The sequence below is a fragment of the Bos javanicus genome, chromosome 22 (genome assembly GCF_032452875.1).
Source record: "Bos javanicus breed banteng chromosome 22, ARS-OSU_banteng_1.0, whole genome shotgun sequence".
Lineage (NCBI taxonomy): Eukaryota > Metazoa > Chordata > Mammalia > Artiodactyla > Bovidae > Bos > Bos javanicus.
In genome coordinates this window covers 43,989,620-44,017,125 of record NC_083889.1, presented here as the reverse complement: position 1 = coordinate 44,017,125, position 27,506 = coordinate 43,989,620, and the positions used below count along the sequence as shown (strand labels likewise).

Here is a 27,506-nt window from a genome sequence, read left to right as displayed (position 1 = left end):
TCCTTGGTCAGACTTTTTTTTAAATTCTAAGATTGGGTAGCAATATCCTAGGAAACCTGAGGACCGGGATCTGATGATGATAACAACAGACACTGTTTTTAAGAGTTCTCTTTAGAAATGTACTCTGTGTGTATGTTGTCCTTAATTCTTTTTCTACTTTTTAACAGGTTTATTGAGGCATAATTGGCATACAATTAGTTTCATTTTACAGAGAACATTTTCATATACTTTGACTTATGTGTATACCCATGAAACTGTCATTAAAACCAAGAACTTACCCATCACCTCCCAATTCTTCCTCATGTCTCTTTATACTCCCTCTCACTTCTGTTCCCAGGCAATTAGGAACCTGCTTTTTGCCACTACAGCTTTGTTTGTATTTTATTGAATGTGTCAATGCTCAACGCTTTTTTTTTTTGTCTTGCTGATTTCACTCAGAAAAACTATTTTGAAATTCATCCACATTGTTAAGTATATCACGATTTCATTCCTTCATTGCTGGGTGCTGTTCCATTGTGTGAACGCACCACAGCTGGTGTATCAGTTTATGCACTGGACGTTCAGGATGTTTCTAGTTTTGGACAACTGAAAATAAAGCTGCTGTGAATGTTTGTGTGGATATATGCTTTCCTTTCTCTTGGGTAAATAGTAGTCAAATGGCTGCATCATGTGGTAATACACATGTAACTGTTCAGGAGAATACAAAAAGGTTTCCCAAAGTAGTTATCCCATTGTACATTTCCACTCAATAATCTTTTGTTTTTGCAATTTTTTTTTGATTATGCGTGCTCAGTCACTTCAGTCGTGTCCAACTCTCTGTGACCCCATGGACCATGGCCCGCCAGGCTCCTCTGTCCATGGGATTCTCCAGGCAAAAAAACTGGAGTGGGTTGCCATTTCCTTCTCCAATGAGAAAGTATGAAGTGAGTGAAGTGAAGTTGCTCAGTCTAGGTTGATTTATAATGTTGTATTAGCTTCTGCTGAATAGCAAAGTGAATCAGTTATACATATATATGTATCCACTCTGTTTCTAACTCTTAAATGAGGAGAAAGTCATATGCCTCAGATGGGGAAGCTGAGGCTCAGATAGGTTTAAATGTTTCTTCTAAAGGTTGTGTGTGTGTGAGTACACACTGTTGTGTCTGACTCTTGGCAACCCCATGGACTGTAGATTGCCAGGCTCTTTTTCACATGGGATCTTTCCAGGCAAGAATACTGGAGTGGGTTGCCATTTCCTTATCCACGGGAATCTTCCTGACCCAGGGACTGAACCTGTGTCTCTTGCATCTCCCACAAGATTCTTTACTACAAGTGTACCTGGGTAGCTCATCCTGGGTTCAAACCCAGGCCCATCTGAACAAATGAGCCCTCTCCATGTCCCACACTCAACTACCTCATCCTATCCTGGGCATCATCAATTCATTAAAGAGGACAAGCAGATTCAGCCGTAACCTGAATCTGGCCAGATAATGTAGGTTTGTTGGTTTGTTTTTTTTTTTTTTTTCTGTTTGTTTGGCTTTTTTTTCAGTCCATACAATTTAAATATAAATTCAGTTCATTTCCAACATTTAAAAATTGTTGATTCCGTGATTTCTCCTGAAAACTGGGGTTGTCCTGACAACTCACAAAATGTGCCAAGGCTAGGCTGGTGCATCTCGATGTGGCCACAGAAATGCTGGATCCTGAATCCATTACATTCTTGGCTAGGCCACTCATCCCCCCACTCCTGCTGAGACACACAAGCAAAGACCTCAGTGACATTTACCATTCACACACTATTATTTTACAAACCTACATGTCTCTCGATAACAGCCAAGGGAACAAAAGATGAGCCATGAAGCACAGCATGAAGCAGCAAGAGTTACAATCAAGTAGTGTCTGTGCAGAGGCACACCTAAGCTACACTTGTGTCAAGACCTACTTGGCCCCAGGAGGCCACTGCACTTAGGACCTCTGTACTGGGTACCACCCACCATCGTAGACTCCACTTGGACCACTTACCGAGGGCCCCGGGGGACCAAAGAATGGTGACAGCCACTTGGTCGTGGCAGGCATACTGACTGATGGTGATGTTCTGGGCGTCAGCGATCATGTGCTTCCCCACTGGATTCAAGTAAGTGGTGCAGTCTAGAGGGTTGGGAGAACCAGGACAGTTAGATTTAAACATTTGTTTCTTTCTTTTTCCAAGTTCATCTTCTCAAATTATACAGAGCATGCTCGGAGTTAGCCAAATCTACTCTGTTTAAAGATGTGTGCCTCAAAGCCCACAGATGACATCAAAGGTTAGCTGTGTGGAAAACTGTTAAGATGCTGCAGTAGGGTTTATGTATAACACTATCACCCCCTCGCTTTTGAGTTAAAGTGGTTGGAGGATTATGTAAGGTCTGGAGTTTGCTGTATCAGACATTCACTTTTTTACTACTCTGACAGTTTACCTAAATCAGTAATAACTCAGGTTAGTTCAAAATTTTTTCCAATGTTACAGAGTGATCTGAAACCAAACAATGACCCAGTAATCTGGGGTTTATTCTTTTTCAGAAGAAGCCTAGAGGGCAAGGTGACTGCGGAAGAGGAACTCTTAGGAGGATGTGAACTCGAGGGGGCGTCATTCACAGCCAGGCTGTTAAAGAATCCAATTAGGACCTGCCAAAGGGACCAAGAGATTCAGTGATAAGCAGAGCACCTTGGATGTTAACCAGCGTGACAAAGGTACAACTTTTGTTCCCAACACTACCTCATCAAAGACACCCACAACACCCACTGAATCCAAACTCTCCCATGGTGCTTGAAAAAACGAAAACCACTGATTCTTTGATTTTGTCTGAGGACATGACTCACTGCCACCCGCCAGAGCAGCAGCTGTGCCACCTGGTGTTGCTAAGTACACTTTCAAAGTCTGCACGATCCTAAAAAAGCTGCCAGAAGCATCCAGCCAGACCAGGTGGGGACCTCAGAGGATGGCTGCAGGCTGTTTCAGCCACGCGTGCAGGGAGAGCCGCCAGCCTTCACTACAGACATCAGAATTACGTTGCTTTATCGTTATTTCTTTTCAGTGATTAAGCTTGAAGACTTTCTTTAGTATCTGATGCAAAAGGTCTTCCATCAGATTTCAAACCTACTCATTACCCTCTCGGAAGTCAGGGGGCTTTGGGGGTGAAGCATTCAGAGGTATTTTCTAAGAAGCTTGGTGAGTTTGTGGCATTCCCATCCCCACTCCCCATAAACTACACCACACATTTCCCATTTTTTATGACGAAAAACATTCACAAGGTATCTGAAAGTCGCAAAAGAACATAAGAAAAACATAAAAGTCATCCATAACCTCCCACCACACAGAAGTAACTGCTAACATCTAATGGATACTTTTGCAAGCCTTTTAACGTGCACATGATATTCTTCTAAAGCTTCTTCTAAGGGTGCAACACACACGTACTGAAAGCGTGCCCCTCCTCTTTGAAACTCCATCTTCCACTCTGCCCTGTGTTCTGCTTTTTTGCCTAACTCCTACAGAAGGCACACTCCCTTCTGCAAACTCCATCTGCTTCAGAAACAATCACCTCTACATTTCAGTATTACTTTTGAAAAGATGTTAATGATTAATAAAACCAAATTCTACTTCTGATGAAAACTCACTCTCAAAGTGTTCTACATGTGTTCTCTAGATAGACGAGAACTTTAAAGTAGGGGGAAGAAATGTTGAAACATCTGGTTTAACACACACATTGAACAAACAAGGAAACTGTAGCTACAGTGATCGACTGGGTGGGCTTGCAGTGTCACCAGTGACCAGCCCAGGGCCAGGACACAACACCACCTCTGAGGGCTCACACAAAAGGCTCTTGCCATTCTATCTCCAGCACAAAGCTGGACTGAAACATAAGTTCTGAGTCAGAGGTATTAACCTGCAGAAATCCTGGCTGAGACCAGCTTCCCAGTAAAAAAAAAAAAAAGAAGAAGACAAAATCCCACCATATGTATAAAGTTCAGATATTTTCATTTATTGAGATATATAATGAAAGAAGGGGCCTTCCAGGTGGCACTTGTAAAGAACTCGCCTGCCAATGCAGGAGACATGAGAGACACAAGTTTGATCCCTGGGTCAGGAAGATCCCCTGGAGAAGGGCACGGCAAACCACTCCAGTATTCTTGCCTGGAGAGTCCCATGGACAGAGAAGTCTGCCAGGCTACAGGTCCCAAAGAGTCGGACACAACTGAAGCAACTTAGCACAGCACAGTACATAATGAAAGAAACCTTTGACTTCAAACAGCTTTAGGAAAAGATTCATGGACAAAAGTAAGTCATGTTTTTTCTTTACTCTTTTTTTCATTTCTAATGTCAAAATTGGCATTCTCTGGGTTTCTGCAAATACAATTATGCAAATATAAAGTCTATGAATTAAAAAAATGTATTATTATCTATTCAGGCATTACCCCCTCAGAGCCTGAAGGAGAAACAAGAAATCCAATGTGAAAGGAGGCAAGATCTGAGAGCAAGATTTTAAAGGCAAGACGTTTTCTTTCTTCGTAACATTAAATGGAAAAGGAATAGAAAAGTAACATTTCTGTACTTTAATACTTTTGGTGAAAACTTGGTAATTGGTTCTTAGCTATTTCAAACAGAACTAGTAACCAGTCAACAGAGCAGTAACAGGAACTTCCTTGTGGGAGAAATAAATTATCTTTTTCAATGGAAAACAATAACTAAGTTTTTTTTGCACAGCCTGGATCCAATTATTAGCAACTCTAACATTTTGGATTCTGGTTACAAAATAATTATGCCCAAATGACATTTGGCCAAAATGCAACCTAGCTTCAGATGTCTCAGGAGTTGAGTTGTGAATTAAATTCTAATTAAATGCCAAAGAATCAGAAAGAAAATAATGACCAAGAGACAGACACTGACATGGGTGCCACGCATCTAGTCCCATGAAGGAAACACTAAGGCACTTTTAAGTTTTATAGGTATGGATCCTCTTTCACAAAACCCCACATTAAACTAGAGATGCAAATAGTTGTTTGCAGCTGACCGGAAAGTTTTGAACTTTGAACGTAATACAAGATCTCACAGGACCAAGAACATATTATTAGAAATTAACTTTCTAATCTAAAGAAAGATCCCTTACACGTGTCTTTACTTAGCTGAATCAAGTCTCACGGACTTGCAAATCTTTTCTTACCATCATAACATTTACCCAGAACATGCACGCCTCATGGACGTGAAGTATCTAAGTTTCCCATGTTAAGTCCTCATCAGTGAAAGCACCCATGTCAGCAACTGTGGGCATGAACTTGACATCCGTACTTGTATTTAAAATTGTTAGTTTGCACACATGACCTCAAAAACCCTGCTTTAGCCGTGTTGATTCCAAAGGCCCAGTGTGACCTCCAGCCCTTACTCGTGATTCTCCCCAAGAGACGAATCAAACATCAGGAGTCACTAATATGAATCAATCTCCTTCCTGTCAACATTCTTACCTATAAATTATGGCTCGTAAGGCTAAAATTGCTCATAATTCTATATAATTACCTTCTAGGGCATGAAAGCAGATGCTCAGAGGGGGTTCTACATGCTTCATCAGAAAAAAAAAAAAAACCAACCTGCCCTCAGGAAACAATTTGGTCAGAAAAAGTCACAATTCCTTGACAGAAGGGCCCAAAAAGGTGCTTGGGTTCCAGCTCCAGTTGGAATGACTTCTGATAGTAACAGGTATCAGTCACTGAGGGCACACTGAAGGCCAGATCCCGAGATGAGCAGTTACAAGCATTACCTCACTTAAGTCTCAAAATGGTGCTGAGGAAGTTAATCATTACTTCACATGATGAGAAAACCGAGGTTTCGAACAGTGGAGTCGTTGGCCATCGTTCACGGCTGATGAGGTGGGGGACAGGGTGAGAACTCAGGCCCCCATCAGAGATGGCTGACTGGAGACGCCCAGGCCCATCTGAGACACAGATTAACTCGGCCCACTCTGTGTTTGTGAAAACTTTTAAGTAAACGCCAATATATTTTTAAAATTAATTAATTTATTTTAATTGGAGGATAATTACAGTACTGTGGTGGTTTTTGCCATGTATTGACATGAATCAACCCTGGGTGTACATGTGTCCCCCGTATCCTGAAACCCTCCTCTCACCTCCCTCCCCACCCCATCCCTCTTGGGTTGTTCCAGAGCACCGGCTTTGAGTGCTCTGCTTCATGCATCGAACTTGCACTGGTCATCTATTTTACATATGGTAATATACAATATATATATTTTTAAATCTGTGCTGGGACTTCCCTTGGTGGTCCAGTGGTTAAGACTTTGTACTCCCAATGCAGGGGGCATAGGTTTAATCCTTGGTCGGGGAACTAAGGTCCCTGAATGCCACACAGCATGCCTCCCCCGCGAGAATGCTCAAACTAAAAAAATTCAAATTCCCCACTCCTCTTGGAAACCACATCTGACTGAGCTGGAACAGAGTGCTCCTGAGTGCTCCTCTAGGACTAGACACGGGCTGTCCAGTTTACCACCGTCCCCATCACTCTCAAGCATCCTGTGCTTGGGGTGCTTTGCTCATGTGACCCCTGCTGGGCCCAAGGGCATCTGGGTTGTTCCTAAGGATACGGCTATCTCCTGAAGAAAGCAGGGGAGGTCTCCCCACACAGCTTCTCTCAGCACTCTGGGGGACAACCGACCTGTTCAAGCTCTGAAATACTTGGGTGGCTTACATGAGTCTGAGGTGCTTCGGCTCTGTTGATAAACCTGAGCAAGTTCAGGAAACCCCCCAACTCGAGGACCTGCAGGGTCCCCGATTAAGCACGACCATGCAAGCTTTAGATCACTGAAGGGGCTCTGTTCTTCAGCGGTCAAGTCGTTTACTTACTGTCATATCTGAAGGTGATGTTGTACAGCCCGCTGTTTCTGCTGGCCAGCCCCACTCCCTGCGGGAAAACAGGAGAACATGAGGAAGAGTGAAGCCAATTTGCTTTTCCAGCCCAGATCCCCATGGAGTCACAATGCACACATGATCGCAGAGACCCAGGGTCATGCCAGTCACCAAGCAACATCCACGCTCTTCATGGCCCCCCGCCCCCGGTCCCCCCCCACCCAACTCCCTCCAGCCCAGGAGGTTCCTAACTGCCAGGCCACGGGGATCAGGGGTACTCACTTCCCCTGAAACAATAGCAGCAGTCTGCTCTGTGTTTGGGGGTTAAATAATAATTCATTAACAGTAAAATTGGGAGAGAGAGAGACCATGAGCTGCCAGCTGGAGCCCTTCCAGTTGGATCCACTTTGAGCACTGATTGGTTATAAAATTTGCCTACCAGACACTCTTGTCCAAAAGCCCTATTAAGCCACGACAGATAGGCAATTCCTAAAGTTCGAGGAAACAGGTTTTTCATTCCAAGAGCGGGAATGAGTGTGGGAATAAGCTGTTACTTTTAATGAGAAAATTCTTCACTGCCTCCATACCTATGCTTGGAGCATAGACGGTGGGTCATAAAAGAAAAAGAAAGGACTTTAAAAGGTCTACCTCTGACTCTCAGTGATGTGGCCGCTAGCCATCTGCACTCCTAATAGCAGGGCTAACAGCTCCGCCAGACTTCCCACTTTAATTACAGCATCCACACGGGAGCCCCCGGCATCCTCCTGGTGGCCCCGCCTTTTCCTGACCCACCACTTATCCACCATGGGAAAGATCAGCTAAGACTCTGGTTTAACTGTTTCTGTAACCATCAGCAAGTGCACCATTCAGCATGAATTGCAGGATTCTTCCCCCCATACAAAATGTTAATTCTTAGATGCTAACTGATGGGAAAATATTCTAACCACACAGCTACAATTTCCACCCGACAAGGAGGATGCTGGGGAAAACCATATGCTGGCAGTCTGGTATTTAATGGGCAGTTGTTACACTGAGACGCAATGTGCGGAAGCCTTCTGACGGAGCCCGGGGTCTCAGGCCACAGTCCCAGCACATCCATATGGTACAGGCATGTTCACTCGGCTTATCCTGAGGCCAGGCACACCCACTGAAACTGTATCCCTGGGCTCAGATAAACACAAACCTTGGGAACGCACAGCTGTGCAGAAAGGGATGGACACACCTCGTTCTAATTAAAGTGAGGAAGAAATGGTTAACAGAAAATCTAAATCATCATGGTGCATTAGCTCCACAATCAGTTGGGGTTCCCCTCCCCTTCTTCCTGGTTCACCTTCCTTCTCCAGCTGTCCTCCTTCCATCCTCCCTTCCACGTATATACAAGGTTCCAGAATTCCTCACCTGAGTTCAAACACTTTGCAAAGTGTTAATACCTTACTCAAACCTTAAATGCCTCTATTACTGCTTAGGGATAGGCCCACAGTCTGCAACTGGAGGATGCCCAAGCTACAGATGGCCACAACCAGAGCACCACAACCAGAAGGAGACCAGGAAGGAGAGGATACAGTACCTCCATGACCCCTAAGTCTTAGGACCCCCAAGACACCCAAGCCATACCCTTCGCCTCCCATACAAAACCCCAGGACCAAAATTCACTTGGATTCCCTGGTGCCTCAGATGGTAAAGAATCTGCCTGCAATGCAGGATGCCAGGATTCGATCCCTGGGTTGGGAAGATCCCCTGGAGAAGGGAATGGCAACCCACTCCAGTATTCTTGCCTGGAGAATCCCATGGACAGAGGAGCCTGGTGGGCTATATAGTCCATGGGGTCGCAAAGAGTCAGACATGAATGAGCGACTGACACACATCTATGCGTGTCAAACATTATGCGAGGTACAGTGGTACATTATCCCTACCCTTGAGAGCAAAGTGGTTCATTCATTCAAAGAATGCAAATCACACATAGCACATACAGACAAATCTCAAATCACACCTTGACCCTCCAAGAACTCTCACTATAGAAGGCATACAAGGTCTATGTAACTATGGTAACAGGGCCATAAATAAGCATTCAGAGTATGAAATGTCACAAACAGTACGTCAGAAAGGATAAACCCAGGGTAAGAACACTGCGTACCAGAAGTTTAAAAGAGGGAAGAATAACTGGGCTAGAATGGAGAGGAAAGGGGAGTCTCAGGAGAGGGAAAGAAAAAAATGTAATCCAGGGGCCAATGAAAGTACGGTAATCCTTCATCCTCTAGCTGGGACCAAGGGCAAACCACTTCACTCCACTGGGTCTGAGTCCCCTCAGATTGTCTTTTGATTAAAAGACAATTCTTTCCTCTGAGATGGGAGTTTGAGGAGGGCCACAAGAAGCCATGCAGAGGAAGCATTTTTCAAAAAGGAAATGCATTCCATTTAATAGCATGCCCTGAGGCGTGTAGGACTCTGATGACCAATCACATCAACTTTTCATTTTGCTCTTGTTCTCCCTATATTTCTATTGCAACATGTTTTTAACAGATATTCATTGGGCACTTGCCATGAATGCACTATGGAAAAGAGACCAAGAGAGTGAGAGGGGCTATATTCCGCACACAGGAACCAAAATCACTGTAAATAAGGGCTCTGTGATGTAGGCGAAGCTGCTCAGAGGCAGGCCTAGGGACCTGGCCTCAAAGGGCAATGAGGCTTGCCTGTAGCATGTTCACCACCAACTGAGCATTCCACCTTCATCCAAGCCCCAAACAGCACTCGGCCAAGAACCAGTCCTGGGTCCTGACCTGGGGCAGGTGGCAGGGGGTAGGGCATGGCCTCTGGTCACCAAGGTGACCTCCTGACGTGCAAATCTGCCCTCATTCTGCTCCAAGCCCACCGATGGCTCCCTGCCCCACTTAGACCATTCCTGACGTGGCCCCTGCCTACCCTGTCAATCACTCCCCTCCCCACCTCCCACCTTGTCCTGGGCCTACACGACTGCTCAGTATACGTTCAGGGGACACACATGTTCCCTAAAGGCCCTTCTCTTCACCCGGGGCCTGCTCCTCTGTGAGCTTCTCACCTTAGCCTAGTCCCTCTCACACTGTGTTCCTAACACATCAGCTTGCCTACACACTTTTTTTTTTAATATACTTATTTAATTACTTGTTTACTTGGCAGGTTCTGGGTCTTAGCTGCAGCATGTAGGATCTTTTAGTTGTGGCACATGGGATATAGTTCCTGACCAGGGATCGAACCCAGGCCTGCTAGCATTGGGAGCTCGGAGACTTGGCCACCAGACCACCAGGGAAGTCCCTGCCTGTGCACTTCACTTGATGGGAGCACAGTGATCCATCCCCACAATTTGACCAGCATAGCACTTCTCTGAATGCAGAGGCAAGGTGGTCATCCTAATTCCACAGAAGATCAGAGACCAAAAGACCATGTGATCAACCAAGGCTGATCGTGCAACCAAGAGACACGGGCTCCTGTGTGCGCTGTAAAGACTTTTCACGCTGGGATGTCTTCAAGTACACAGCTTCTCAGCACGTGCCTCAAACAGACACTCTACCAGGCTGTCCGCAGCTCACACCCAAGTAATGTTCAGCTGCTCCAGAGTCCTAGGACCCACCTGAGAAGCAGTGTGCCCAGGCTGACCCACAGAGCACTGGTTTTCTTTACAGTTGGTGGCAGACAGAAAAACCACCACCCCTGCAACATGTCTGCATACAAGCTCCAGAATCCATGAATATGTTACTTTACATAACAAAGTGAAAGTGAAGTCGCTCAGTCGTGTCCGACTCTTTGCGACCCCATGAACTGTAGCCCACCTGGCTTCTCCACCCATGGAATTTTCCAGGCATGAGTACTGGAGTGGGTTGCCATTTCCTTCTCCAGGGGATCTTCCCGACCCAGGGATTGAACCCGGGTCTCCCGGGTTGCAGGCAGACACTTTACCATCTGAGCAACAAAGGGGCAATACAAATAAGTTTCAGGATCTTGAAATGTAGGGGAAAGTAGTCTCAATTATCCAGGTGGGCCTAATAATAATCACAAAGGTCCTTAGGAGAGGGAAATGGGATGGTCAGTCGGAGGAGACATGACAATGGACATAGAAGGCAAAGAGGCAGAGAGATGGTTTCAAGACGATTTAAAGACCTTATACTACTGGTTTGGAAGATGGAGGAAGAAGGGGTTAATCAGCTGAAGAATGCAGTTAGTTCAGCCACTAGATGCTGGAAAAGGCAAGGAATGGATTCTCCCCCTAGAGCCTCCACATAGAGGCCACCGACACCTTGATTTCAGCCCCAGAAGATTCATTTTGGAGTTCTGATGTCAAGAGCTATACAATAGTAAGTTTGTGGTATTTCAAGTCACTAAGTTGGTGGTAACTTTTTAAAATTAATTTTTACTGGAGTATGCATGTGTGAACATACGTGCATGCTCAGGCATGTCCGAATGCAATCCCATGGACTGTAGCCCACCAGGCTTCTCTATCTATGGAATTTTCCAGGCAAGAATGCTGGAGTGGGTTGTCATTTCCTTTTTCATATTGGAGTATGGCTGGGTTACACTGTTGTACAGTGGTAACTTTTTATTACAGCAGCAATTGAAAGCTAATTACTTACATAATTTCAACTGCCACGTAGATGAATTGCATCTCAAAGCCACACACACACACACACACACACACACACACACACAGAGTTGTGCTGTCATTCTCCCCTCCGGCTGACCGATCACTCTCACTGCGCCCTCTCCCACCCCCGCTTCAGGCAGACGTGGAACGCTGATCCACGAGCACCGCGACTGTAGATTTTGCCATCCTACACAGACGCTTCTTCGTGGTGATGCTGGGGCTCATCTGGAGTAGAAGAGTGGTTAAGAGAATGGGCTCTGGGACTGCCAGAGCTGTGTGCAGATCTCCTCACTTTCCAGCTGTGTGACCTTGGGCAAGCTTCTCAACCTTTCTCAGCAATGGTTGTGTCATGATTCCTGAGAAGACTCCTGCCCTAATAAACACAGTGAGAGGTATGCTATGAGGGGACACATGAAGTAGGCAGGGGATGCCCACAGGAAGTGGCATTTCCAGGTATGACGTTTCCAGCAGCCAGACCTTGGGGGCACAGTGGGAGAAGCGGCAGCCGTGCAGGTCAGAGCAAGGTGGAAGAAGGCACCAACCAGCAGACTGAGGACTGTGTTCTGCTGTTGCTTGTGGTGGGAACTGGGCGACCCAGAGACTCCGTTCCTGCAAATTGCTCAAATCGGGGGAAACTCAAGGCAAAGTGACTAGGTCGGCCCCCACAGTCCAGGGCCGAGGTCACGGTCAGCCCTTGCCCCTGACAATTATTAGCTTTCTGTCATAATGAATGCATGTACAATTGAGCCAGTTATATACCAGGAACCCAGGAAGTTCTAGCTTGGTGTGACAGAGGAGCCTTAAGGGCTTACAGTCAGGGTCCACCGTTAGAGAACACAGAGAAGGCCACTCACAAAGCTGGTCAACAGCTTTGGAAGCTATTTCTTCAGGAAACAATTCTGAGCTTTTACCTACTACACACGTTTTGATATTTAATGTGCTGAAAATTAAGAATACTTGCTTGTTGCCTATTACTTAAAAAAGCCAGCGCTGTGACCTCAGGGTGTCACATTCTTAGTTAATTAACCACCCCCACTTGCTGCACTAACGGCAGCTTTTAATTTGTTCCGATGAGAGCTAAGGAGTAAAGCCGGGGCACCCTAGCTGGGCTGTGATCCCTCTATGCTAAGCAGAGCAAGAAGCAGCAAACGCAAAGAGAATGGAGAAAATAGCTTTTACTCTGGAAGCGGGAGGGGAAGGAACACCCTTAAGTGCTCGAAAGGAATAAAATTCAAAAGGCAAAAACCTACACCATGCTCCACCCAGATGGCAAAAAAAAGGCAAAGGCCTGGAACAAAATTCAGCCATGGGGTGGGATCCCATATAGAGCAGCCAGCATTGCCACCAGGGGCCGACAGCCGGCCAGTTTCCTGGGGGACCTGGGGGACTCTAGGCCTTTTGAAAACACCAACTTTCCAGAGCAACATTCCCATTCCAGCTCCAGAACAGCGTAAGTGCCACTGTGGAAAAACGCATTTTTAAAAGGACCATGCTGATTATAGTGCCCCCTTTCCAACGGAAGACAGGCCAAACAGTAAGGCCTACATGAGACTGCCTTCAAATCAACTGTGGTGAAAGAACTTTCAGAAAGCCACTGAAGTTTCAGTGAACTGAGACTGGGGGAAAGTTTGAATAAGAGCATTTGTCAGGGAGAACTGAAAGAATGTTTTTTTTTGGGGGGCGCGATGTACAGCATGCAGGATCTTAGTTCCCTGACCAGGGATTGAACCTTGGGAGTGTGAAGTCTTAACCACTGGACTGCCAGGGAAGTCCCTGAAAAGATTTTTTTTTTTTTTTTAAGGCACACCAACCAAGTAACTACTTAAAATTATGGGCAACTCAAACATTCTATTGTACATAACATTTCCTTCACCTTGAGTTTACAAGCATGTCAATGAGGTTAAAAAGATAGCAGACAGCTTTGTGAAGCTTAAAATGCACAAGGGGAATGACGTTTCTGCCTGTGACCAATGGACATCACTGGGGCAAGAGGCAGAACAAGAGGCAAGAGGCAGAACATGAGGTCAATGTAGTTCATGCAGGTTCAGAGGGTTTCATAAATGAAGACAGATCCCACTTACTTCAGTTCAAACCTTTAGTTTAAACAAAAAACAAAAAACAGCAAAGGCAGAGAAGCCCCAGGTGATGTAAGCCGAGGAGAATGCTGGCAAACCCCAAACATAAGGAGAATAAATCACAAAGCCAGCTTGGGCCCGGCTCTATCTATCCAAGATATTCACGCCACATTCCCAGGAACTGTTCTCTCCCACTCCCCATCTAGAAGCGACCAACTTCAGACACGCGGGGTGCCAGCCAGCTGTCTAGTGGGGAACACACAAGCTCTGTGGGGGTAGTGCTGGTGGGTTCCCACCAGCAATTACCACGTCGGCCCAAAAAGACCCGGAGATCTTAAGCTAATTAGAGAGATTTGCTGGAGGAGGTAGGAAATAACTTCTCCACAGCATCGCCTGTGCACCAGACCAAAGCCGTAATCATGATTCATCTCTGACATGTTGCTAATCATTGCACACATGTTCCTAATTTCACGCTCCCCGAAGGAAAGCTGAAGGGACAATTGTTTCTGAGCTCTAACATGGAGCCAACCTATGCCAAGTTACCATGTGTCCTGCTTATCAAACTGAAAGCTCTAGTTTTCATCTGAGCGTCTTTTCACTCTTTCGCCCTGCCTCCATGCCCGTCCTCGAAAAAGAAATCCATTCACTAAAGACAGAAGTGTGGGAAGGTATGCATTATTTCTCAGAAATTTTTTTATCTTTTTTTTTTTTTTTGCGATATCATTGACATATAATGCTGTGTAAGTTTAAAGTGTACAAAGTGTTGACTTCATACATTTATGTATTGCAGTATGACAGCAACTTTTCTACATGGTGGTGGCCTAAATGGGATCTAATACATTTTAATATAACCTTCCTTGCTACAGACTTCATAATTTTCTCTTTACCTTGCCCCTGGAACATGCAAATACAGTAAAAGCCCAGATATCAATACACACACACACACACACACACGTGCACGCTGACTTTTTTCCTCTTGTTTAAAAACAAAACAAAACTCTGCAGCCGCCCTGGTTTTCACAAAGCAAAACCCCAAGTACTTTTTCCAATGAGTCTGTTAAGAATCTGGGCGGTGTGTTCTCTCGTGGCTGATACTCGCAAATAGACAGGATTGTTCCATTTTTCCAATTCCCCGAATGTTAAAAGCAAGCTATAAAACATGCCTCTGGACGAAGAGCCAGGCCTCTCCCCTCCACTTGCACACACCACTCCCATCCACGCAAATGAGAACCGCATGTTAAAGTGCCAGCATCCTTAAGGTAACTGTCAACATATCTGCAGTTTCAAAAGCACACATGGGCAACGCATGGACACACATGACCTGGTTTTCTGTAAATACCAGGTACGAGGGGGAAGCAAACACCAGCCACCCGAGCACACACCCGGCCAGTCGGCTACAGGCTCGCTCTCACTTCACTCGGAAAGGCGATTACAAAGACTTCACTCCAGAAACCCAAGAAAAGTTTCTTTCTGCGAGGGCAAAATAGTGATTAGACAGCAGAGGAAAAAATTAAAGCTATAAACATGATTGTTATGCCTAAGCTCAGAGGAAATGTTCGGATCAAAACAAAACTACTAATAAAAAGCCTTAGGACCACACAGAGAGCGAGGACTGAATTGTGCTGACTTCAAATACAGTTTCCAAGGCCGGGGGACGGAGCCTCCAAATGCTGTATCACATCTGGAATTCTGTTTTTACAGCACAGATGCCTGCAGAAATGGGGAACCGTGGCGTTGCCATGGGGACCCAGCCTCCTCCGGCGAGGCCGGTCCCCTGGATGCCCCACACATGTGCTTCCTCAAGGTGGATTTCACATCTTCGGAAATTATGGAAGGCTGCCTTCTCAGGTTTTAGTGCTAATTGAAACATCACAGGCTGCTCTATAAAGCAAGGCGACCCCTTTTGTCGGCCTATTATTTCTGTCCACATGGTGGTCTTGGACAGAAAAAACTTAAAATAACAGCGGGAAGCAGCAAGTCAACATTATACCCCTTTTCATAAGTTACTTGCGGCTTTCCCTCCTTCGCAGCCATCAAGCATCCTTTTTAAACTTTCCTGTCTCTGGCTGCAAAAATCCAAGGCAGTCCCCTGTGCTCCGGGCCACCTCCCATCACCTGCTTTAGGGAGGGACCAGGCTCAGGATCCAGGGCTGCTTGGCCGGTTGCCGGAAATGAGCCACTAAGGCCATCCCAGCAGCGCTCCTGCCATAGCAGGAGGTCTTCTCTCTTAATTGCTGATAACCCCTGTGCTGTTAAGGGGAAAGAGTTTCTAGAGCCCCTAGGAGAAGCCTGTGAGAAACACTCCTCACCCCACTTCCCCCAGAAACATTCCTGGGGGAAACCTTCCCCCCCAGAAACAATTCTGGGACATTCCCAGAGCTCTGGAGAGACCACTGAGCACTTTCCAGAGTCATGTTTACACACAAAGAATTCAGAGACTCCACTTAGAAATGAGGGGGTGCATCTTGGCTTCCTCCTTCTCTGGGAAGCAACCCCCACATACAACTGACCCCTCCGGGTGTGGGCTCAGATATACACACACCCCATAGGTGCTGGAAGGTGCTTCCCATCGTCCCTCATCTGCCTCCCTAGGGCCACAACAGGCTCAGAACAGGGGTAAAGACCCTCATCTCTCTTCTCCCTGGGAGCACTCTTCCATCTGTACTGACTAGAATGCCCTGAGCCAAAACTCCAGTGACCTTCCTAATATGTATCTGCCTCTTTGCAAGGTCTGGCCTTTCTCAGATTTCACGGAGGAGAGGAAGAGAGTCAGCCCACCCAGAGGTGAAACAATAGTCGCCAAGCCCCACGGGTGGGTTGAGGGGACTCAGGCTTCCTGGTTCTCAGCCCTGTGACCTCCCGATACAACACTTTCATCTAGTCTGTTAGATACCACATCCCAAAGTGTCCCTGAGATGCAGCCGGAGTGTGTGTGTGTGCATGCCTGCGTGTGTATGTGTGTGTGCTCTCTCGTGCGTGTGCCTGAACCCAGTCACACAGAAAAAAAAGCACCAGGAAGTCAGCAGTGTGGCTCCAGGTGTTAACACTTAGCGCATCCTGCCCAGCCCCCACCAGCTTGAGGCTGGCCTCCTGGGAGCCGGACACAGCAATTAGGCCCTTCCCGGGCCGGGCGCCTTTGTCCCCTTGCTAACATCATTAGTGTCTGACTTCCTGTGCACAACGGGGGCCTCCCAGGGGGCAATCGCCGGCTGACCGGGGCAGGGCATTAGACTTCCTTTGTCAAAGACCCTCAAATGTTAACAAGCATGTGAACAAGCTTCTCCTCCGCCCCCCACCCCAGTTGCTCCTCCAGCCCACCAAACACTCCCGGGGCAATTCTCAACAGTCTTGGTTCTCCCAACTGGGGGAAATCTTAGTTCCTGAGAACAGTATGAAGTCTCCATGTCGATTTCCTAGAGTTGTTTCCCTACAGGCGGGCCACTCGAATTTGCTGAGTACCTGTTACTTGCTCTGCATTACGGAGAAAGCAATGGCACCCCACTCCAGTACTCTTGCCTGGAAAGTCCCATGGACTGGGGAGCCTGGTAGGCTGCAGTCTATGGGGTCGCTAAGAGTTGGACACGACTGAGCGTCTTCACTTTTACTTTTCACTTTCCTGCATTGAAGAAGGAAATGGCAACCCACTCCAGTGTTCTTGCCTGGAGAATCCCAGGGATGAGGAAGCCTGGTGGGCTGCCGTCTATGGGGTTGCACAGAGTCAGACACGACTGAAGCGACTTAGCAGCAGCCCTGCATTAAGGAGGCTGAAAACGGATAAAGATGACAGTGCTCAGACAACATAAGACAGGGACTGTCCGACCCCCAGCCTGCAGCCTGCCTCAGCACAGGTGTCCCACTCAAGCATGCTCATAGGCTGAAGTGCAAGATGGTCTCAAGATACAAGGATGTGCTGAAGGTTTGAGTAACATCCTGAGGCTTTCAAACACTAATCATATCAGAAAAATGGATAGGAGGGGGGAGTCTGAGTTGTTTGATAGCTTCAAACCACTAAAAACCTCTCACTGACCCTTATCCTTCCCAACAGAGTGTTCCAGCTTTTTATTTGGGGACACAGATGTCTGAGGATTTGGGGAGAGCTGTGGTCCACGTGTATGCATGTGAGTTCTTCAGGAGGATTCCTGAAAGCCACCCAGGCTCTCACCTGCCTGCCTTATTGATAGCTTAACACCAGGTCTACAGGGGGAGCGGTTTAGGGACCCAGGGGGAAACTCTGGCAATTAAAAAAAACAAAATTCAAATGAGGGAGGGAGGTGGTTAAATGTAAGATCTCAGTTTTAAGTAAAACTCCAGATTAATGCCTCAGCTGTTATCCTTTGTAGCCAGTATTTGTTCCAACTGAGTAACTGAAGGCTTTGTCTAAGACTCTGGGACTCATGAACTTAAAGTGGGAACGTAAAAGCAACCATTTCTGCTGTTAACCACCTGAACCCACGAAGAGCCTCTATCACTTTTAAGATCACAGGTGACAAGTCCCGTTTGCAGTCAAATCTTTTTTACTGAGTACAAGTTTTTTTTTAAAACATAAAATACTATGTGAATTCTTATTCCTCCCCCCACCCCGCCCACCTTTGGCTGAATAGGAAGGAACACACTCATAGTGTCCAGAAGAAGGAGAGAATGGCTGAGTTTCCCACTCCTGCTCAACTGCTTCTTCCTATCTTTGGTATCTGTTGTCAACACACAAAATTAGGTTAGGTCTGGGACACATTCTCAAATATTTGCCGAAGAACCACTAGGGAGGATAATCTCAAACCCCAGTTTCCCAAAATGAAGAATAATCTACAATTTAGACTTCTTACTCCAGACATACCAAAACTTATTCAAGATTCAAAAGTTAGAGATCGGTAAAAGCAGAGAAAGGAGACTGTCACCACCAAGATGCCAAGACCCCCACAAGTTGATTCTGATGAACTCTACAAGTTTCAAAGAGTAAATCAGTTCGCCTTTGGTTCTGGTTTTTACCTTTTGCCAAACCAATTTCTAAATAGTAGGTGAGCGGAAGGATATATTCAAACACTAATGATCCCTGCAACTTGAAGTCTCCCTACTTCTTGGATGGAAGCCAGTAGTCTGCCCTTAAACTATAAGCAATAAATCCAGAAGGCTCTCTTTCCTAGTTTTCCATTGATACCACATGGAATTCCCATTAAAATACTCCCATGCAAACACACACACAATGACATACCAATTAAATCATTGTGTGATTTAGGCCAGGAAACAATTGTGTTTGCCAAAAACTATTCAACTTTGTTTTAATTTCCTTGAATGGCCAGAATGTCATTCTGAGAAGGAGGGCAAAGCATAAGGTAAAAAATAAGTATCAATGTCTCAGTTGATTTCAGATTTAGATAAATATTCCTTGTCAGTGAAGGAGAGCATGCAGAGTTCCCAGGAATTAGAGTTCCCTGCCTCACCTCCCCAGGGACTCTTGGCACAGATTGGTATAGAGGTAAATTAGCCAATACGTGTGAGGCGGACAAGGCAAATAGCACAGCACTGACGGAGTGGTGCTGGTGGTGGATCCCTACTCCCCCAAGGTGGAGTGAAGCACGCAAATGGCACACACAACCTTCCTCCTTGACCCGCCAACAGAAAGAACGCAATGCACCTTAGCCCCTTCATCAGCGTTCTGTGGAGAAGTGCTTCCAGAATCAAAGCAACATGGTGGAACTAGATTAGAAGCCTGCAGTGGCTTTTTATCATGAAGTGGGTTTTATCATTAAGTTAGGATGAAACAGACACTTACCAGAAAAAAAAAAGAAGCAGTGATTAGGTATTTTTAAGCAAATAAAAAAGGGAGGTCCGAAGGTTCTGGCTAACATGATTTCAAGCTGAGAATGAGCAGCTGGGTGGACGTGAGGCCAAGCTGTCAGGCTCTGTGGGACATGGAGCCACGTCAGCCATAGGAGCACCGAGGAAGCGGGGACACTGAGGAAGTCCCCTCCTCCCCAGGCCGGGTGGGACCAGGAACCAAGTCCTATCGGCTGCTTCCCCAACTGTCCACGAGGGGCGCAATACTCGGTGGTTCTCAAATAGAGAACCCTAGGCGTGGGTTTTCAAGTTTCTGGGAAAATAGTGGGCTTTTCTTTGAAAGGGGCTTTATTACTTTTGTAAATATAATAAGTTCAAGGCAAGAATGTGAACATCTTCTCTAGTCAATACTATTGTACTGTATATTGGGTTGGCCAAAAAGTTTATTTGGGTTTTCCATCTTTTGGAAAAACTCAAACACTTCAAAATTGCTAAGAGACTAGATCTTAAACATCATAATTACAAAAAAAGGACTGATAATTTATGTAATATGATAGAGGTGTCAGCTAAAGCTATTGTAAATCATACTACAATATAGATGTATCCAATCAACCTAAATATACACAATGTTATCCCTTAAACTTACACAATGCTGTAGGTCAATATATGTGTATATCTCAATAAAAAGAAAAGTGTCCCTAAAATTCCTCCCCTCCGCATCTCTTTGGAAACTCTTTTAAATGATCTCTGTCGCATGTGTCACAAGGACTCTAACTTAAGTAGGATCCTAATACACACACCATTTATTATGATAAATGTCTACTAGCTAATGTAGCGGAGAAGGCAATGGCACCCCACTCCAGTACTCTTGCCTGGAAAATCCCATGGACGGAGGAGCCTGGTAGGCTGCAGTCCAAGGGGCCGCGAAAAGTCGGACACAACTGAAGCGACTTAGCAGCAGCAGCAGCAGCTAATGTAGCTCTACTAGCTGATGTAGTTCCTATTGGGAGAGCCATGTGGGTAAAATAGCAAAAAGATCCTAATGAGGTGAGAATTAAGGCCACTGGCAAATTTCTAAGCGTTCTGCTGCTAAGTTGCTTCAGTCGTGTCCGACAATGTGTGACCCCATAGACGGCAGCCCACCAGCCTCTCCCATCCCTGGGATTCTCCAGGCAAGAACACTGGAGTGGGTTGCCATTTCCTTCTCCAATGCATGAAATAAAAAGTGAAAGTGAAGTCGCTCAGTTGTGCCCGACTTCTTAGTGACCCCATGGACTGCAGCCTACCAGGCTCCTCCAGCCATGGGATTCTCCAGGCAAGAGTACTGGAGTGGGCTCTAATTAGCCATCACTATTAAAAAGTAGCGGGCCCTTTCACCTGCTCTGAACGCAGCTGTGTATATGGAAAAGGCAACAAGGCAGATTCATCGAGAAGGCAACACACACAGGTTAATATTTCGGTAGGCTGCCTGTTGATGTGGGTACCTTAAATGTTGCTCTGTAGGGTAACCAAATTACTATGATTTACACTGTGTGTTTAAAAGAAAATTACACAAATTTAGGGGATTTTATGATTAGTTGGCTGGTCTCATGTGAATAACAGAACTGTGTAAAATTAAAAGGGAAATGGACAAATCCAGGAAGCGGCTGACAACAGCTTTATCCTGCACGGTAATCACTTTACAGAGGCTCGGAAACCTCAGAGCGCCAACGCTTCAGAGCCCGGGGGGCTGGGGGAAGGCCACTGTGGGCAGATTCTCCAGAGCAAGCTGAGGAGATAAAATAATTCGCCAATAAAAACTGTATACTCCATTTTGTGATTAAAATCACAACAGACATGTAGCATGAAGGAGGAAAAAGGATCTTGCCTCAAAAACTTAGCTGGTGCCCCAGAATTTATCAGCAGATGCCTTGAGGGCTAGAGATACACTTTACAGTGGGAGGGTCTTTTGAGTGATGGAGAACAATGCTCCTCCAGGAGTTTACCATCTGTCTTGGAAAACAAAGCTAAAAGACACAAAATTAGAGGCAGTAATGTTGTATTTATGGAATGAATGTGCTCAGTTATATAACTGAGCTCCAAGTAACAGAAGCCCAGAGACAGGGAAGTGAAGAGGGGAAGGCCCACCAGCCACCAGAGAAGTGTTTTCACAGAGGAGGCAGGTCTCTGGCCAGACCCTGCAGCATGTCGCACTTTCGGGGGTGGGGAGGGGTGGGAGAGGGTGGGCGTGGGGAGAAGACCCTTCCAAGCAGAGGCAGACAGAGAAGCATGTGGTCACATGGTGAACACTCGGGAAATGGCCCTGAGTCCCCAGGGATGAGGAGGAGCCTCCCTCACCAGCCAGAACGAACACTGGCAAGCTGGAGTGACCGACCCAACAAACCCATCTCTTTCGAGTTAAACACCCCAAAGTAGCCTGAAAGGATTGGCGCCATAGGGCTGGGATGGACAGGTGGGCTGGGTTCTGCACGTGGCACAGCCTGGAGTTTGGCAAGACCTAAACAGAGAGGGCCTAATAGACGTGAGCACAGCCTGACGTGGCAGGCGGGACTGCAGGGGAAGGGTGCAGGGACCTCCGATCTGGGTCGACGTGGCAGCGGGCTAGGCTGGGGGTGGAGAAGAGCAAGAAACAGTAAAACAGCAGCTTCAAAAGATGAACCAAAAGGACCAGAGAGCTGAATCAAAGGGAGGAGTCAGATCCTGGGGCCTGTGGACCGAAGGTGCCACTGACAGAAGAGAAGGATTAGAGCTGGGGTCTCATTCCAGAGTCCTCCTATTTTGAACATGGGCCTGATTTCCTGCCTGATACAGATGGAAGGCATTTTAGAAGGAGGAAGCGGAGTTCAGAGCACCATCAACTTCCAATTTTCACCTATCTTCCCTCCACGGCCAAAAATGTCACTAACTGTTGGAATCAGCGCTATAGACACTCAGGGTGGGAGTCAATATCTGCATTCTCTAATCTTTCCCACTCGATCCCACCCACCCTGACCGTCCTATCTATACTTGGGATAAACCAGTGCTAGGCTCCCAGCAGAGCTCACTAAAGACAGAAAGAAGGTGACTCAGGGACAAAGGCCCTTTTGTTAGCCTCTACCAACTCTTCAACAAAATTCCTAAAGATCAGAATGATGAAAAACAGTCTTTAAAAATCTGACCTTGGCACAAACAGACAGAGACGGTGTGATTCCTCTCACACAAGGTACCCAGCATAGTCAACTCCACAGAGACAGAAAGTGGAATAAGGGGTTTGCCAGGGGCTGGGGGTGGTGGGGGATGGGTTTAGAGTTTCCATTCAGGAACATGAAACTCTAGACATGAATGGTGGTGACGGCTGTAAAACAATGTGAATGGACTCAATGTCACTTTAAAATGGTTAAAATGGCAAATTTTATGAAATGTATATTTTACCACAATTTTTGAAAAGGGGGGAAAAAACAACAACAAAGAAAGGAACTGAAGGATTCCGAGCACGAAAGGAATTACTAAAACGGTGCTGTAGCCATGTTTGCAGGAAGAATTAGGAAGGGGGACAACTGGAGGTGGGAGAGGCGGCCACTGCAGGCGTCCAGATGTGAGGTGAGAAGGATGGAGATGATGGGGGGACGATGAAAGGACCCGTCTGAGGCGGTTTTAAGGGAAAAAAAAAACGGCAGGCCTTTGTGACAAATGTGATAGAGAGGTGATGATGGAATTCAAAGGCAACCTGAGGGCTCCTCTTTTGGGAAACCTGGAAGGTTAGTGATTTTATAGCAATATAGAGAACCCCGGGGAAGGAGTCTTTTCTTTTTTTTTTCTTAAAAAAAGTGAAGGTGAGGTGACGACAGGGAATCTTCGATGTAATACCACATTTTTTTTTTTTTTTTTTTTGGAAATACAGGATTATAAGGCAGGAAGTCATGCATGAGGTCAAAGCAACAGAATCTTAACAGCAGATGGGCTAATTAAAAGGAGGTACAAAAAAGGACCAAGGGTTAAGAACAGGGCTTTGTGGGATGGGACTATCCACATTTAGGGCCCATGAGGAGGAAAAGAAGATAGAAAAAGGGGGTTGGTAAAGTAGAAGAGGAGCCAGGAAAGACCATTAGGTAAAGGAGAATGGAAAAAAAAAAAAAAGAAAGAACGTCAAATAGGTTTCATGTAACAGAATGTCAGGATGGATATTTTCTACATGAAAACCACCTTATTGATTACAAAAATCCCTGAGCAAATAAGTATATTGATGGCTCATTTAAAATAGCTTCTCCATATAAATAAATTCCTAGGTCTTTTGTTGCTATTCAGACCCATCCTCTGGTTTTCTAAAAAAGTAGGAAGCATATTATAAATACTACTTAAAGAAAATCTTTTCTTACGTTTGCAAACTTAAAAAGAAAAACAAACGACATTAGCACTGGAAAAGGCATTTAAAAGAATCTGGTTCACTGTCAGGTTTTGTGTGCAGGATCAGAGCTTTGCATTCTGCCAGGAGAGCCATCCAATCTCCTGTGTTATTAAGGAGAAGAGCACAGGGGCCCTAAGTCATGACACTCCCAATTTCTGCTCAGCACTTCACACTTTTATTGTTGTTTAGTCGCTCAACCAAGACTGACTCTTCTACAACCCCATGGACTGTAGCCTGCCAGGCTCCTCTGTCCATCATGGGATTTTCCAGGCAAGAAAACAGGAGTGGGTAGCCATTCCCTTCTCCAGGGGATCTTCCTGATCCAGGGATCGAACCTGCATCTCCGGCAGTAGAAGGTGGATTCTTTACCACTGAACCACCAAGGAAGACCAGTTTATAGTCTGAGCTACTGCTAAATTAGTTTTAAAAACAACAACAACAACAACAAAAAAAAACACAATCTTTTGGCAGTTTTGAAATGATACTATCTTGGAAATGTAGAGGTAACCAACACTCAGGGCATTTTTTAGCCAAATACTTCTAACTAACTAACCTAATAGCATTCAGAATAAACAACAATACCCCAGAATTCAACAAGAAATTTAAAAAGATGGAAAGATAAGCTAGAACATTATTGATACAACTCAAAGTTATCAACCTAAATTTCAGTTCAAGCATATTCTTTTTGTCCAAACCTCCTGGAAATGAATTTTTGCACAAAAGCACAAATACAAATATTAATTTTCAGACCATCCTCTTTTGGACATTATTCATCATTAATGGCCATTAGACAGGCAGATATCCATAGTACTGCCAAGCTTAAGTGGATCAGTTTTGGTTTTGCGGCTAACAAGTTTTTCCCCAAAAGTAGGGGACTAAAGCTGAAGTGCGGTCATCTCTGAAATTTGATTCATCTCTGAGAAGAGGCCTGTAGGAAAATTACATCTCTTGAGTTTATTTCCAGATACCCAGAAGAGAGGCATATTTTAAGAAAAGTAACTCCTACACTGGTTAAATGCTTATCGCTAATGAACATTTATTGGGAAGTAACAGAACTATGACCCTCATAACCAGACTACACTCATGTCTTCCAGAAGGTACAGCTTCAATTCGTAAACATACTTTTTAAGGGCAAAAAAAAAAAAAAGGAACTTCCAAGCTACCCAACATAGCAAATACCTATCTCAGTTTTAAAAGTTTCACGCTGTTTTGAAATTCTCCCCATACTTGAAGAACTCCAGGCCAACATCTTGTTGACTGATATTAAAGAAAGATTAGCCTCACTTTCCTCAGCAACAATCACCTTCTAGAAGATTTGCCTAAGAGGAAAACAAACACTATCTGATAAGGGAAAGGTGGATTCCATTGCCAACCTCTGGACTCTCAGACCTGGAGCATTCTAATCTGATTGCTTGTACATGGCATTCACCAAGGGGGCCTGCATGGTAGCAAGAGCAGACAGACCAGGGCTCTAAGCACCCCTGCCCCAACACTGTTATAGTCACAGAAAGCAGAAAACGTCATTTCAGACGGGACACATGGAGCCCTTACTCCTTGCTTCCCAACTCCCACCGAAAAGGGCCAAACATAGACTTTAGCACCTCTCAAAGACTTCAAGAGAGAGCAGAGGACAGTGTGTCGGCCTGGCTAAGGACCCTCATGTCAGTGCAACTTCTTTCTTCCCAGATTTATTAACAGATGCAAGCCCGGTACTTATAAACAAAGGAGTCGTTTCAGTTTCTGCTTGGAAAGATGGGAGCCAATACGTTCCTTCTGGGAATTCAGGGTAAGAGCTTTACAAAAACAGTGTCCAGATGTGCTTAAAAATTCAGTCTGCTTCTTCCTTTGGGGTGCAGTGGAGGGAAAAACAAAAGGGTGGGAGAGTCGTCTTATGAAAAATTGAAAAGTTTATTAGTTTGGGTTTTGTTTTTTTTTTTTTTGGCTTGCAGACTAACCTGTCCTCTGCTGACAAACCACACAGGAGCACCTGAGGCAAGACTGTTGGGGCTTCCCTCCCTAGAAAGATGCAGGGAGGTATTTCCGGCTGACCACAGCGGGAGCCTGGGGACCTTCTCTAACTTCCAGAATGTCCCGAGTGACAGACGGTTCCACCAGGTGGTGATGAAATGGGAGAAGAGACTCTTCTGAAAGCTGAAGATTCTCAAAATGAAAATCAAGCATCTTTGTATCAAAACCACCACCCTTGGGACAAACCTTCATTTAAAAAACAAAAAAAAAAATGTCTTATAACTGAAATGTTTCATCAACGTCACATCCCAGTTCCAATCTGGACATTTGCTGAGATTTGAAGCTTCCTCAACCCAATGATTTCATTCCCAGAGTTCTTTCTAACCACAGAGAGATTTAAATAGATAGTCTATTATATAAAGTGTTTCTTGGTTTTCAGAGGGCTTTGGGTCCTGAGAGTGAATGAGTGTTTCAAGTACAGCATAAATAAGGGAGACAGAGAGCTAGGCATATATTATGAATAAAAAGATAATCCTAATAATAGTTTACATTATCACAAGCCAAAGTTTATGTGAGCAGCTAAGCTCCCTTTCAAAGCAGAGGGCAGCTGCTGGTACGGCGGAGGAAAATGGTATGTCAAAAATGTGACCTACCTTCAAGTTTGTTTAACTCCGCTGTCAGCCACCGCTTCCTTCCGCCACCTTACAATGCCATGGGGGTGGTGGTGGGATCCTTTCTGAAATGTGTTGTTTGCAAAGGCACGGAACTGTCTGAGCTAGACGGACTTCATCTCCGCTGCTCCTGGACAATCCTGACAGGGCAAAGTGACCCCAGTCAAGTGACCCCAGCAGAAAGGTGGCCCTGGGGTACTCTCCCACTGCCTCCCAGGAGTCAGGGGGACAGGTCCGGGATGAACAGCCTTAGTCCCCGCAGGCTGCCAGCAACCCTATGGAAATAGGCAGGGTGGCACCTCCATGCAGATGAGCCAAGTCACCAAGATCCTCCTGGCATCACACACTCCAAAATGGGAGAAAAAAACCCCAAACCCCTTTAACCCATAGCCCTAATGTGTGTAGACTGAGTATCTACTCAGTAAGTAATCCAGCCCTATTCACAGGGCACCCAGGATTTGCAGAGCGCACAAAGGGTCTATGGCACCCCACTCCAGTACTCTTGCCTGAAAATCCCATGGATGGAGGAGCTTGGTGGGCTGCAGTCCATGGGGTCTCGAAGAGTCGGGCACGACTGAGTGACTTCACTTTCACTTTTCACTTTCATGCATTGGAGAAGGAAATGGCAACCCACCCCAGTGTTCTTGCCTGGAGAATCCCAGGGATGGGGGAGCCTGGTGGGCTGCCATCTGTGGGGTCGCACAGAGTCGGACACGACTGAAGTGACTTAGCAGCAGCAGCAGCAGCAAAGGGTCTAAAATCGACTCAGACGGGGGCCAGGAAGTGACACTCAGGTGGAAGAGCCTGCCTGAGTGAAGACTGGGTGAGGGAGCACCTTTGGGGAGCGGCCAGCTTCACGTTTCCAAATTAGAACAGTGGTGCTTCTCAAATATGTCTGTACTTACAGGGGGCAGGAGGCACATCAGAACAGGAGAAACAGTCCCTATGATTAATCTCCTTTTCAATTTCCATAGGTATGAAGCCTATCTCAAGATGTTTTTCACCGAAGACAGAGCTTTCTACAAGGATTGAAGCTTCAACCAGCCCAGAGTGGAACAAAGAGAACTAGTTCCCATTAAGGAGCAGATCCTGAGGAGACTGGCCCCTTCCTCCCATGCCTCTCCTCATCCTCAGTCTCACCAGCAAAGCACAGC

At 45.8% G+C, this 27,506-nt stretch overlaps 1 protein-coding gene across 2 annotated transcripts in view; it reads right to left on the bottom strand.

The window, feature by feature from the left end:
* IL17RD (interleukin 17 receptor D) overlaps positions 1–27,506 on the bottom strand; it is a 68,578-nt gene that overhangs the window by 21,383 nt on the left and 19,689 nt on the right. For both annotated transcript variants that reach the window (XM_061396605.1, XM_061396606.1), the window contains exons 2-3: positions 6,865–6,922; positions 2,002–2,127 (exon numbers count right to left, since the gene is read on the bottom strand). In XM_061396605.1, the coding sequence (XP_061252589.1) occupies positions 2,002–2,127; positions 6,865–6,922 (184 nt within the window). The remainder of the gene's footprint in view (positions 1–2,001; positions 2,128–6,864; positions 6,923–27,506) is intronic.